This window comes from Euwallacea fornicatus, chromosome 25, assembly GCF_040115645.1.
Source record: "Euwallacea fornicatus isolate EFF26 chromosome 25, ASM4011564v1, whole genome shotgun sequence".
NCBI lineage: Eukaryota > Metazoa > Arthropoda > Insecta > Coleoptera > Curculionidae > Euwallacea > Euwallacea fornicatus.
This window is the reverse complement of record NC_089565.1, coordinates 2,799,574-2,813,412: the sequence shown is the minus strand read 5'-3', so window position 1 is coordinate 2,813,412 and position 13,839 is coordinate 2,799,574. Positions and strand designations below refer to the sequence as shown.

The 13,839-nt window shown below is 36.0% G+C and overlaps 1 protein-coding gene across 9 annotated transcripts in view; it reads right to left on the bottom strand.

The window, feature by feature from the left end:
* Positions 1–12,743, bottom strand: part of LOC136347005 (uncharacterized) — a 39,997-nt gene extending 27,254 nt beyond the window's left edge. The window contains exons 1-3 of one of the 9 annotated variants that reach the window (XM_066296616.1): positions 6,470–6,661; positions 5,221–5,537; positions 5,073–5,163 (exon numbers count right to left, since the gene is read on the bottom strand). In XM_066296616.1, coding sequence (XP_066152713.1) covers positions 5,073–5,160 — 88 coding nt within the window. In that variant the 5' untranslated portion in view covers positions 5,161–5,163; positions 5,221–5,537; positions 6,470–6,661. Of the gene's footprint in view, positions 1–5,072; positions 5,538–6,469; positions 6,662–12,530 lie in introns of those variants that run through there. The other 8 variants (XM_066296621.1, XM_066296615.1, XM_066296617.1 and 5 more) reach the window with 8 other exon arrangements.
* Between the last annotated feature and the right edge of the window lie 1,096 nt (positions 12,744–13,839).

Below are 13,839 nucleotides of genomic sequence, written 5' to 3'. Positions count from 1 at the left end.
TCGCCAAAACGTCACTACAGATCGACAAGACCGATTTTCAGTGCAAATTGCTGGAAGAAATCCAACGGCAGCAATTCCAGAGCTTCAAAGGCAGTTCCCACAAGCGACAGAGATGCGCGTATCCGTGGAAACAATTAGAAAACGACTTCGAGCTAGAAAATTATTTAGTCGAAGGCCACTAAAGGTCCCCGAATTGACCAGACAACATAAACGCGATAGATTAAATTGGTGATTGCAGCACCAAATGGACGGATGGCAAAACGTCCTGCTTTCGGACGGAACCAGGATCGGTCGTAGATCTGATGATCGGCGATTCCATGTTTTAAGAGGCCGTGGGAGGCAAGCCGGACTTCAAACTGCCCGATCTGTCCCGAAATATAAAGGGGGACAGTAATGCTTCGGGGCGGCATTACGATAGGAGAAAAAACTCCCTTAATTCCCGTTCGGCCCACCTTAACTGGACAGAGGTACGCAGATTTGGTGCTCCAACCAATAATAACAACTTGGAGAGAATTTTTTATTTGTGCACGATAGTGCCCCACCTCGTACCAGTAGAGTCGCGAAACATTCCTTGGAAACGGAGGGCTTCAGAGTTTTCACATGGCCTGCTTATTCTCCAGACCTGAATCCCGTAGAACGTTTATGGTACATGATTAGAAGAAAGGTTAGGTCAACGCAATTTGGGAAATACTGAACAACTGATACAAGTAGTTCTTGAAGAATGGAGAAATCTTCCTCAAGCAAAAATTGACAACTTTTTAAGATGCACACCCCGTCGCATTCGTTCTCGCGTTGAAGTTGGGGGTGGAAATACAGATTACTAAAGCACCCGCGAAGTCTATAATTTCATTTATTATTTGAATTTCTTATAAACCTTGTTTTTACAAAGTGAGAGCCCTTTAGTTCATTTTCGTTATTACGTACAGAATTGTTTTTTTTTTCTTTGAATTCTTGCAATATAAATATTTTTCCATCCTCATCTTCAAGTTTTTAGCACATAATTTCCACAAAAAATCATTTCTTTGCAAAATACCGGACGATTCTGTATAAGTTTGATTGAGTGTATTTCTCATGTCTGATTTCCATCTTTACATTCCTGATACGTTGTTTACTATTTACATTAAGCGTCTACGTAGAAAGAACTGAGCACGCACGGTAAATAAGAAATTTTAGTGTCGAATTTCAGCTAATAACTGTCTTTAAACTAAAAATCGTTCTCGATAACAATATTTCAGTTATTTTAGCTACGACAATCGCACTAAATACAAACAGGGTCATAGATAAACTTCAACCTTCTAAATCGGTTTCAATAACGTTTTAACTAACGTTACTGAAAACTTAGTAGTTGCTTTAATTCTTTCAAAACAAGATAGAAAGTTTTGAAACTTTTTTCCAGTTTTTTCCATACACGTTTGCTTGAAGTGGGGGGGAAACTATTTTGGAGAAAACTCCGATATGGCCTTCGTATGTATTAACACGTAGAGAGAGTTTTTCGAAGTTGCTACAACATCGCACTGTTGCCTCTGAGAAGAAACTTTGTGGTTAACGAGGCGTTTAGTGGAAACCCCCCTCATTTTGTTAAAAGGGTCGTTTTTGGTGCACCGAACCGGAGAACTAGCGTACAATTCCTGGAGATTGTTTAAATAAGTTAAAAAGTGTTTTATATAATATAATCCCTCGCATTTACAGTGTACATATATGCAGAGTGTTGTGTAAATGGCGACTATGATATCAGGAATTTATTTCTCAATATTTTTTGAAGAAATGTCCCTATAAATGTCTGTTCTAACTTGCTGACTTTCCAACTCTCCCAATTTCGCAATAAAATCCGTTTAGAAATTACCTGTTTTGATTAAAAAAAAAACAGCGAATGAGCTTTCGGCAATCCAGTCATGTATTACGTTTATTTATGTATTTCTGTGATCAAAAAATAAGGAAAAATTTTCGTTTATCTATAACGCAGGCACTATAAAACCATAAAATATTTTTTTTTGCTGGTTTGCAGCACTGTCCGTGATATCTATGCAAAGTTTCATGTCAATATATGAAATTGCTGCAGAGCTAAATGTTTTTGTAAACATGCGACAATGAATTTTTAGTTTTTACTATGCCTGATTTTGTTGAGTAAATAAATTGCACAATATTTTGTTTGCCCAACGAATATTCTGCCACGGAAACCGTGTGGATGTCATGAAGGTCTTCAGTGATGGGGCAAAAAAATGTTTACAAGTGGTGGAAAGGCTTCAAAGAAGGCCGACAAGGAGTTGAAGACGGACAGCACCCCGGACGACCATCGACATCTGCCGATGAAAGTCACGCCAAGAAAATCATTGATTTGATGCTCCAAAACCGTCGATTGACAACTAGAGGCCTTGCTGCTGCCTCCGGCATTTCGTTTGAACCAACCTTAACCATTAAAAAAAACATTTCGTGCCTTAAACGTTTCAAATTTCGATCAGTTCCAAAAACGATAATTTTTTCGAATAAGAGCATCGCGCTGAAATCTGTCAAACAATTATTTCTGACTACTAAGATGTCATAAAACGCCTCATTACGGGAGGCGAGACTTGCAACTACGCATAGGACCCGGAAAAACCAACCAAGACCGGAAAAACCGAGCCATAGTCGCTCGGAAATCAAGGTCGTGTTGACGGTTTCCTTCAATTACCGTGGCGTGTATTATTAATGTTTTCCGTCAAGCCAAACAAGGAGTATTCTATGAGCGTTATGCGCCTTTCATATGAAGCTATTCGCCTCAAGAGACCAGAATCATGGGCAGACGATTTTTGGTTTTTACCCCACGATAACGCACCGTCCCACTTAGCGTTGGTTTCTTTTTGAGAAAATTTTACCAAAAACTCGACCCGTATCGCTTCGCAACCACCGCATTCGCCTGATTCAGCACCGTTCGACTTCTGGCTCTTCGACACCGTCAGAAGACCGCTCCGGAGGCGGACTTATCTCGATCTTTCGACTCGGTTGAGGAGATAAACGGAGAATCGAAGAAACCATTGAAGGCCATCCGGGAAAAAGACTTTTCCGATTTTTTCGAGGATTGGAAAAAACGATGGCGTAAACGCATTGTGTCGGACGGAAAGTGCTTCGACGACAATGAAATTTGAAAGAATTGAGCTTTTTCATTTTATAAATAAATTCACAATATTTTTTTTATCAAAGCGGTGTAAGATAAAGAGAGGCTTAAACATCTCAAGGAAAACTGTAAAAATGTTGTAACTTTATCTGGATGTTTTGATATGGAAAGCAGCAATATTATCACTCGTTGATAAGCGGACGACTTGAATGCGGAAACTACGAAAGATTAATTCCGTTTTAATTCTATTTAATTTTACTCCAACGTTACGTTATTACTGCGTTTTTGTTTATTCTCAACAAGTTCATGGAAAAACAGCAGATTTGCTTTGTACATCCAGATGGCGAGCGCTTCGAAAGCATGTAAATGCTTTCCACCTGGATGCTGATAGCTAATCGCGGTGCGTGGTTCTGGACCTAATGATTACTCGAAACAGCTAAAGAATTGTTTCCACAGTCACGTGAGTTGTGCATTCTACTTCATTTACAACCACATTTTTATGAAAATAAAAGAGAAATTATGTTTCGTTTCTACCAAATTACAGTGGTACAAAGTTTGTCGGAAACTGCAGAGTTACAAAGAGAACAATGGCGTGGAAAAATGGGCATTGTTTTTGTCCATATTTTGACGAAATCCTGATAGTCGTGTACGCCGTCTGCTCCTTGGTGTCCTGCCAACACATCAGGGCATGACTTCCCAGTATTTTTTATGACGAAAACATCATATGAACGTACGCCGGAGACGTCTCAATTTCTTTTCTACAGGATGTCGTATTTTACCTCTTTAAACCGATTTTTTTTTATCTCCCGAAGGCTTAAACACCGCCAGCTTACTTCGTCAGCAAGCGCTCATATGATTCAATCAGTTAACAGCCAATAGGATTCAAGGCATACTTCTGGCCGATAAAGTCCGCATTATCGTGACCATACCACGACGGGCAGTATTTTCGGCAATTAGACCGCTAGTGGTGATTACAATTTTTTATATACGATAAGTATTTTTGTGCAAAGTCGTTACGAAAATTTACGAGCCAAAAACCCTTTAAAAATACCACGAGAGCGAAGCTCCAGTGGTATTTTCTCGAATCTATTTAAATCGGAAGATATGTATACAGAAACGCTACTGGTGGAGAGATATAATAACTTTTTTAATTAAAATATATGGATTTATACCCTATTAACGCATACGTAGATATTAATATCTAAAGGTCTCTTTTTCAACTCTCTGCAGCCAAAAACTTTAACCGCTGCGGAGATACATTCGCATGTAAGTAAACATGCCGCTGTGCATTATCACACTGTGATGAATCTCGGACGTGTTAATCGGACTAGCGGAGTAACGGCTAAGACAATCTAATAATGATATTAGAACTCTATTCTGGTATAATAGCCAGCATTGAACACTGAATATTATCGCTTCCTTATACGAGCAATTACACCTACAGTTCCGTACAAAGCAAACGTCGATAAGTTCATCCTCGATTATACACACAGAAAATGTTACTTAACAGAATTGCTCATTGCCCAACCTTGGATTTTTACAATGAATTCAATCAGACGCAGAATCCTACGAAAAAAAATAATAATAATAAACGACGAAAAGGTTTTATAAAAAAAAGGGTTTTATGGAACATTATAAAATTGTATTAAAACTTCATATGACAGTGCATAGTAGGTTTACAAACATAAACTTCCCCGGAGGTTATAATCATACCGCACTAACATAACATTTTAAGCCGAGCTTATAAACCACCGGAGTTTATTATCGGGCTTATATTGGGTATTATGCGAAAGTAAAGGATTCTCTTTCATATCTGCATTTTTAATAAACTCCCTGAAGAGCAGATGCAAGCTTTTCATCTGAAGTCAATTATTAAAGCTGAAAGTTTGGAATAGCCGAAACAGTGACTTTGCGGGTTAAACCTTAAGGAGGATGATGCAGATTTGTCGATCACAAAACGATTCGGTGATCCACAACTCACCTTGAATCTCGTTGTAGTTGTTACTGATGCTGTTTTTGTTGTTGTAGTCAGAATACGGGTCTGGCAAAGGGTTCACTTTAGCCTGCATCTTCTACAGAACAGTTTTCAAGTTAGACAGACAGACACCACTATTATTTAATGCAACTACATTCTCAGTTCTGATGTCACTCTTCCTTATAGGTTTGTCACTATTCCTTATAGGTCAGTTTGTCTTCCTAAATGGTTTGTTGAGGATAGATGCGTAAATAAGTCTTCATTTCTAACTATAGAAACGGAAGTTTCGTGAAATTTTCCACCAGGAAAACCGATTAAATTGTTCGTAAGGACCGATTTTTCAATAACTGGTTAAGTTTTGCCGGGTAGTTAAGAACCGTATTCAACTGCAACGGGGTATGTGGTGCTTTAACAATGATAAAAATATCTGATACATGCAAAAAGCAGAGCTTTGCGTTGACCATAGATTTCCTAAAAAAAATAATACAAATTATATACGTCATAGGTGCCAATCACTTTGGAGCCCCAAGTTCGATATACCGAGAGTCAAAATTGTAAGTTTAAAAAAAATAATAAGTGAAGCAGGAAGTAATCCACGTCTGGTGGAGGCGCTTTTCACTTTTAGGGAAACATATTGCAAAAAAAACTTTCAGCATTGTCATTTAAATGGAAAATAGGGGCGTTAAGTACCCCTCATCTTGGATTTATCCATCCCTACACCGACGATTTCCAAATAGGATTTAAAAAAAAGCACTTATTTTAGGCAACTTTTGTCTCAGAGAATTCGATGAATATCTTCGCGTCGGATAAAGAATCAATCTGAACCTTATGGAGTCAATATGAATTAGACATTGACCTAAATCTCTTCTTAGTCGATGCAGTCAGCGCTGTCAAACAGCCAAATCATAGGGTCAAATCGATTTTCAAATTAAAATGTGGAACTTCTAAATTTAAATTAAAACTTATTAATTTGGGCGTTTGGTAGGATATTTTTGGTAATTAAGACGTCGCGGGGTGAAGCCAATTTCAATATTAAAAACAAAAATCGATATTTCAAATTTAAAATCAATCAAGCTCTAAATCGGTATTTACTATTTTCTTAGTCGTAGCAAAAAAATTAATGAAAAGTGTGAAGTGTGAACTAAGCGTAACAGATTTCCAATACATATTAACTGCCGACGTAAGGATGAACTTAAAAATAAACAATAGCAAAGGTCATTAATTTAAATAATAATATGCAAGCATTGTTGCTTTTTATGCGCATGACACATGTGCCCGCAAGTGACTTATCTGAAAACCAGATTAACTCGACTTAATATTATCGAATTATCTTACTAATTAGTTATCAAGTTAATTGTTTCAGCAAAACTTAACAAGTGACTAAAAACTCGAACCGACTCTACCTTATGTGCACAATGAACGAATATTACAGCAATTAATGCATTTTTTTAATTGTTTTGCTTCATTAAAGTCGACATGGAAATTCACTTCAACTTGACCGCATTTTTTTCGAGGCGCAAGTCTTGAAAACAAGTGAACACGACCACGACGAACAAGTGACTGTACCGGCGTTTGTTCACGTGCGACGCCGATTTTGTCTGCGTGGGCGAGGCAGCGCCGAGGCGCTAAGGCCGTGTCGTAAATTCATTCATGGATAGTTAAAGGCCTTCCTTTGGACTGACCTTTGAGCTATTTTTGTCTGGTTTGCGATATTAAATAAATTCTGGCAGGAGCTTTACAAAGAGGTAGAAATATCGCAAATTTTCTGATTGTTAGAAAATACAGTCGACCAATGACTATCGCACGCAAAACGCGCAAAAAAGTATCGTAACCGAACAGTTTGGGAGAAAGGGCCAAAGAGAGATTCAGAGAAGAGAGGAGAAGGAATGTAATGTAATAAAGCTGCAGAAAGTGCTGGATGCGAATATGGAAAGAAAACCGAAATGAATAGAAATAAAACATGTTAAAAGAGACACATGAAGTGTAGTACTTTTGGCAAAAGTCCCCTCTAATATGTTTTTTCACCAAAAGCTCAAAAAAGCACTCGAAATTAAAAAATCTAGGACAACGAAAAAGAAAAGTGAAAAGCGAAACATGAGGATTCTTATAGTAAGAAAAAGTTGTTACTTCGAGAATAAGGGAGATTCACTAGATAGACTCGCACTCAAAAGAAAGAAAAGTCGAGAGAAAATTGTATCTGCTTTAGTACGTACAGAAATCAAGTAAATTGAAGTAAATATATTAAAAAAAAAGAAACTTTCTGCATAAGAAAAAAGAACATAAACAAGGAAAATGATACCGATTATTGAGGTATAATATTAGAAAATATACCAAAAATAAAAAATGACTGGAAAGCCGTTGTGAATCCAAAACTCCGAGAAGAAAGAGATGTTGAGACAATGCTTGGATAAAACATTCTTTGATAAAGGCAAGAAGGAATAAAAACTAAGATTGAAAAGAACAAAAATAATAATTTACATTTCGGTACGAAAACTATAAGAACCTAAAAACTGGTTAGAATTTTGAATCTACAGCAAACATAAATAAAACACAATCGAAGAAAAGCTTTTAGTTAAGAAAACATAAACACGAAACAGACGAAGAGTATTGCGAAGAAAAGGAACCAGTTTTTATTTAAGTTTATTAATTAAATACGAGTTCTCTTAGAAATACAAAAACGTTATACAAAACATTTGCTCCACAAGAAGAAAACACAATTTAACCAAAGGAAACAATAAGACTGACTCCGATGGAGGCCAAATGCAAGTTTAAATGCAGACGAGATAGACGCAACGGCGGAAAGTTCTTCAGTACTATAAAGAAAAGCGACCGAAGGCCCTCGAATGTAAAAACCCTACGAATAGAGCGGAAGTAAGATAATTTCTCAAAAATTCAGCATTTATAACGACACAGAATTAAAATAAAATACATAAAGCTGGTAAACATTAGAGATATAAATGGAGAAAGGTTTATACAGGGTGAGTCGGGAGGATCGTGCCGAACTTCAGGAGCGTGTTGTACATGAAAAATAAATGTAAAAAAACTCAAATGTTGTTATCCGATTTTCGTTTGTTTACAAGTTATAGCGTAAATAAAATTAAAACATAAAATTAAAAAAATTTATAAATTTCATGAGAAATTCCATAAATTAACGTTTGGATATCATAGTAAATGTTCAAAAATATCGCCATTAACTTCTAAACATTTTCGGCTTCGTCTATGAAGAGCATTCGTTGCGCCCCTGATTGTTTCATGTCTTTCTTTAATGGCAGCTGCAGCATTTCTAATGCGTCGAATTGGTGCATCTTGAGTGTCCACTTTTACTCTGTACACTTCAGTTTTAAACCAACCCCACAAACCATAGTCTAGTGGTGTGAGGTCTGGAGATTTCGGAGGCCAACTAATAGGGCCACCACGACCACAATTTCTTATGAAATTTATAATTTTTTTAAATTTTATGTTTTAATTTTATTTACGCTATAACTTGGAAACAAACGAAAATCGGATAACAACATTTGAGTTTTTTTACATTTATTTTTCATGTACAACACGCTCCGGAAGTTTGGCACGATCCTCCCGACTCACCCTGTATACACCGAGACGAAACTTAATTCTAAAAGCAATGCTATGGCAGAGGCCTTAGAACTTTTGAGATGAGGTGAAAGATATTGATATAACATTTTTTTTTATATAAAGAAAAATGTTTGGAATCTTTTAAATAAAATTCTTATTGCAATTAACTCGGATAAAATTTTGTTCTCAATTTTTGCAAATAACCCTCTCAACGATTATAAGAACGAAGTGTGAGGATGAGGTGTGTAATCATCGTACTCATAAAACTTATTTGACACGCGGACATTTATACATTTACACATGCATATACATATCACTAATCATACATAAATACACACAAAGTTTGTTTTATTCAGTTTATTTCCAGAAAGAGAGTAGCAATTTTGTAAGGGTGAACGCTCGACTAAGCCATAGTTAAAAATAACAACTTCAATCTAAATTATTCCCAGAATAAAACTCGCAAAACAGAAGCTATGTTTAGGTCAGTTCAGTTGAGTTCGTAATAATAATACGGTTTAGTTAGTAGAAAATAGAGATAGATATGGATATACCTGAATATATCTAGATATAGAAGAAGTTTTTCTGACCGCGAAAGCAGTAACGCCGTGTAGAGGATCCGAAACTGAAAATTGCTTATTCGAAAAGCGAAAATAATTGTTATTACCAATTTTAAGTTAATTGTTTTTGCAATAATAGAGAAATTAATGAAAATTAAAAAAAAATCAAAGTTCTACAGCCCGTAAATCAAAATGGAAGCAACTCAGGACATGCCTTTACGTGAAGTTTGTATCTAGAAATGAGCTCATGATTCACCGATTTCAATTGTTGCCATCCAGTAAGAAACACCGTGTATAGTGAATCCCCGGATAGGTGACATGTGTCTTGTGTGAGCTAAAAAAATTATCGATTTAAAATTTCGTTTTTTTGGGATTTACACTTACACGGCAAAGATTAAATTCCACCATAATTTCAATTTAAATTCAAAAATTCTCAGATTTTTTTTCAAATGTTTAGAGACCCTTTACGTGACCAATACAAAATTGTTTAGAAATAGCTATGTCTGTTTAAGGGCATTAAGTGTTGCATTATTGTAAAGTGGTAGCACTTTGTGCTCTTACACACCTCGGAAATGTAACACGTACAGGGTGTTGCATTGACGGATCGACCATAGAAAAACCCAGGTAAATTTGAACACCATCTAATATTGTCTTTCTTCTTCGTTAATTGTACATTAAATTTTACAAGAATAATGAAATTGATGTAAAGGAACATTTAGTTTATAAAATTACACACGTTCGCCATTGGCGTGAGCAAAAAATGGTGAAGGGAAAGAACGTGCCTATGACCCTACATTTTCCCCATTTTGCTTCCTACTGCTTTTTATTCAAATTATAGGAAAAGTGTCTCCCCCCCCCAAGTGTGCCTCGCTGAAAAATTTCATTAAAATGTGTCAATAAACACTGGGGTTATTAACCATTTTTTTTTAACAACTTTAACACTCTGTATATTGAGTATAAAACGCCAAAGAAAAAAGTCGTATAAAGAAAGTATGCCTATTTTCGTTCAAGGAATCTGTGGTTAGCGAATTGGACTAGTAATTTGCAACACCCTGTAAATCATGTTTAATAAATTAATACCAAGTCATAAGGGCACAAAAGGGAGATATTAATGAAACGTCTGGAATATCTGAAAGGAATTTATTTCGGCAAATATCTGATACTACATATATTGATTATGTTTCCTTCGGTTGTCTTTTGTGTTCGCCCCTTCATAGTTATTTACCTTATCAATGTGGAACTTTTGATTATCATTCAGGAATTGGTCCGGGAAAAAACAGCTAACTTATGTCTATCTGCATGGTAGTAAATGAATTTTAATCCATATACAGAGTACTGGTTGGACTAGGAAATGTCTTTTTCGTGGAGGATGTTCAGCACATCCCTATTAAGTTGCCCTACTATAAAAGGTCTATGGAGCGTTTATTTTATAATATTTATAATATTTTGAAGAAATGTGAAATTTCATGAAAGTTTCAGTTTGGTCTATTTCCGAAACAGAATGAAGATGGAATTATTTTAAAGATGAAAATACGTAGAGAGCCAACCGTGTAAAATAGACAGTTGACATTTGTTTTAGCATAAGCCGAAGCAAAAAGTTTAATGCTATATACGTGTGGGTATATATATATAGATACATACACACATATAACGCAGACGCCCTGTATGTGAGCCGCACGGGCGCCACTGGTGTAGGTGGAACATTCTCCTTATTCCCGAACATGCACATTTATCCAGTCACAGAGTGTCCTTAATTTCCCATCTGTTTCAAATTGTTTTTAAAATATATTAAAAAAAAAGTTAAATACTCTGGATCTTGAAAACGAAGCGATTTCCGACCTACCTTTATTCGTTCTAAATATTCGATTTTACGATCTATACATTCCCTGAAAGTTTGTATGTTCATGAAACACCCCGTATATGTACGGCATATAATGGCATTCCCTTACTATCAATATCTACTCTTGCTTCGTGGGCGATCTACATATATCAACGTTCGAGATTTTTTTTAATAATGGACTGTCCAAGTATTCGTAAAGTGTCCCGTATGTCACGTTGTAGACTAAATAATTTGCAAATATTCGAAATAGAGAATAACGGTTTGCGCTTTTGTATCTTAGTTTTACAAAATCTATTAAATGACATAATTTTGTGACAAATTTAAAACGCAAGAAACGATCGTTGACCCAAAGCGTTAATCTGTTAACTCTGAGGGCTTCTTGAAGGAGATGTAACAAAGATCTTTTGAAAATGCTTGACTAATAAATGTGATAAAAATATATATTTTCTAATAGTCAGATATTTCAGGAAAATATTTTAATAGTTGAAATTGAATGTGTCCATTTTAATGGATGTAAATTTTTAATAAAGATACCTAAAACGTAATTTACGGAAATGGACTTAGCAGGTTAACCGTGTAAGCCGTCGACATTTTAAACTGTTGATAATAATTTTATTTCTTGTTTACACCGATTACAAATTGTAGGGACCCCCTGCATAATGCCTTACTGTTAGATCGTTTTCTATCATGCCGTATAATTTTCTAGTATCGTGAAAGAACTCTTAATTTATTACATATTATAACTTTTTTTTTTAATTTAAAAACGTCCCAAATATCCAATTAATAGATGTGAAGAACTTGTGGTTGTGTGCTTCGAAAGACTTCACACTTACGTTATATTTCGGTTCGAATTGATCGGTCACTATATCTCGATCCATGTAAGTATGAGTCAATTATCCGTGTTTTCTGTTGAGAAAGGGGAGAAGCAGTACACGCAATGCATTAGAACCCTCAGGATGGCCACCATTATGCTATGACAACAGAGGGGAGCTGCGGCTTGTAACTATGGTTTATTAAAAGGGGTCATATGGCATCAGTCTACGATTCAACTTTTCCCCTCGTTTCCCCGTGAGCTACGAAGAGAGACATGGCAAATATCTAATTTAAAGCTTGTCGATATATCTAGAAATACCTGAGAAAGGGCTCTAGGGTAAAAGTTGAGGAAATAATAATTTAAAATGACAGAAATTTAATTATGTACCACGTCTCGGGGGGTTTCTTTTATTATGCACACAAAAGTTATTGCTTTAGCATATAGCAATTTCTGGATATAATACAATAAATAAGTAGCCTCGTTGTTCAATAACGTTCTCGCAAAAACATGAGGTATACATACAAACAAATAAAAAATAAATATTCCTTTATCGAAATAAAATATAAATCATACAAAGAGTCACTTCGGCTCATAATATATCAATGTATGATACACATTTATTTTCGTTTGCAGTGAAATACAAACAATATTAAAATATATACGGCAAAATCTCAACTTACCTTGACACTGTAGGTCATCATTCTAGATACAGGAATAGCAAGAACGTCGATACGAAGTTACTTCATTCGCGAACGGTATAAAAGGAAAATAGTCATATTGGTCCCCATTCATAAATGGACAGCTTATAAAAACCTGAACAAGGCACAATAAAACCGACTTTATTGACTAATAAAAATACAAACACATCTAGAGTTGAGGTAGGGTCATGAAGTTTCCTACGAGCCATGCGCGATCGAGGCTATTGGGCTTGTTTCAGCTGTGTGGAAATGCGAACAACGAATTTTCTACTCTCTCTGCCTGTGGGGTTTAATTTTAATAGATGAGGAAAGAAAATAGTTCCCCAAACTTCATTTTAAAAAAGGAATCGGGTCTTCGGCACCTATATACCTAGATTCGTGTGAACTAACTGGAATTAACATATGAGCGCAGGGACCTAGTTATGACTAAAATAACTGAAAGTAATAATAATATATTAATTCCAGATTATAATACAGATATAACATGCACAATATAAAATTTAAAATGACTGGAACAGGAGTTTTGCAGTTTTTAAGACAATCAAGTCGTTCTTTTAGTACCTAGCCGCAACATAAGAGTTGCGCAAGTGGGAGAAGGACCGCATAAGATTTTATATGCCTCTGACAAAGACCGATGAAGTACGTTGAGAGACTAGTGACTGAAGGGGGCGGAGTCAGACCGGCCAAAGTCTTCGTTTTGATGTTTAGATTATCATCGATTTCGCTGTCTTCGTGGCGATGGAAACTTTGATAAATATCTGTACACAATGTAAATAAATGAAGGGAAAAAACGGTTAATCGCTAGGACTTATGATTAGTAAAAATTCTGAAACGGTGAGAGATCCGGTAACGCATCCATGTAAGCCACTAGCCTCGCAACTCACTACGTTGGTCTTCGTCATATGCACATCAAACCTTATGCGGCCCCTTTACCGCAACTCCTATGTTTTGACTTGAACTGGTAACGTCTCTATATGCGTTACGATCATTGAACGAAGAAATGAAGAGACACATGCCATAGGAAAAATAAACTAATTTTTCTAATTTTGATGTGCGACAATATTTATGTACAAATATTTAAACATATTCAAGAAGCGCACTGCATCTGTAGAACTATTATTTACGTAGCTGAGTAGGAAGTGCTTTATTTTGCTTAACGACTAGATTTCTACGAAACTATCGAAAAGACGTCCCGCTTTAGACCCACTAGTTCCACGTGAAAAATGACGCCAGTGAAACACACAACAGCATTTCACAATCAGTTTCATACGTAATTTTTCTTGTTTTACTA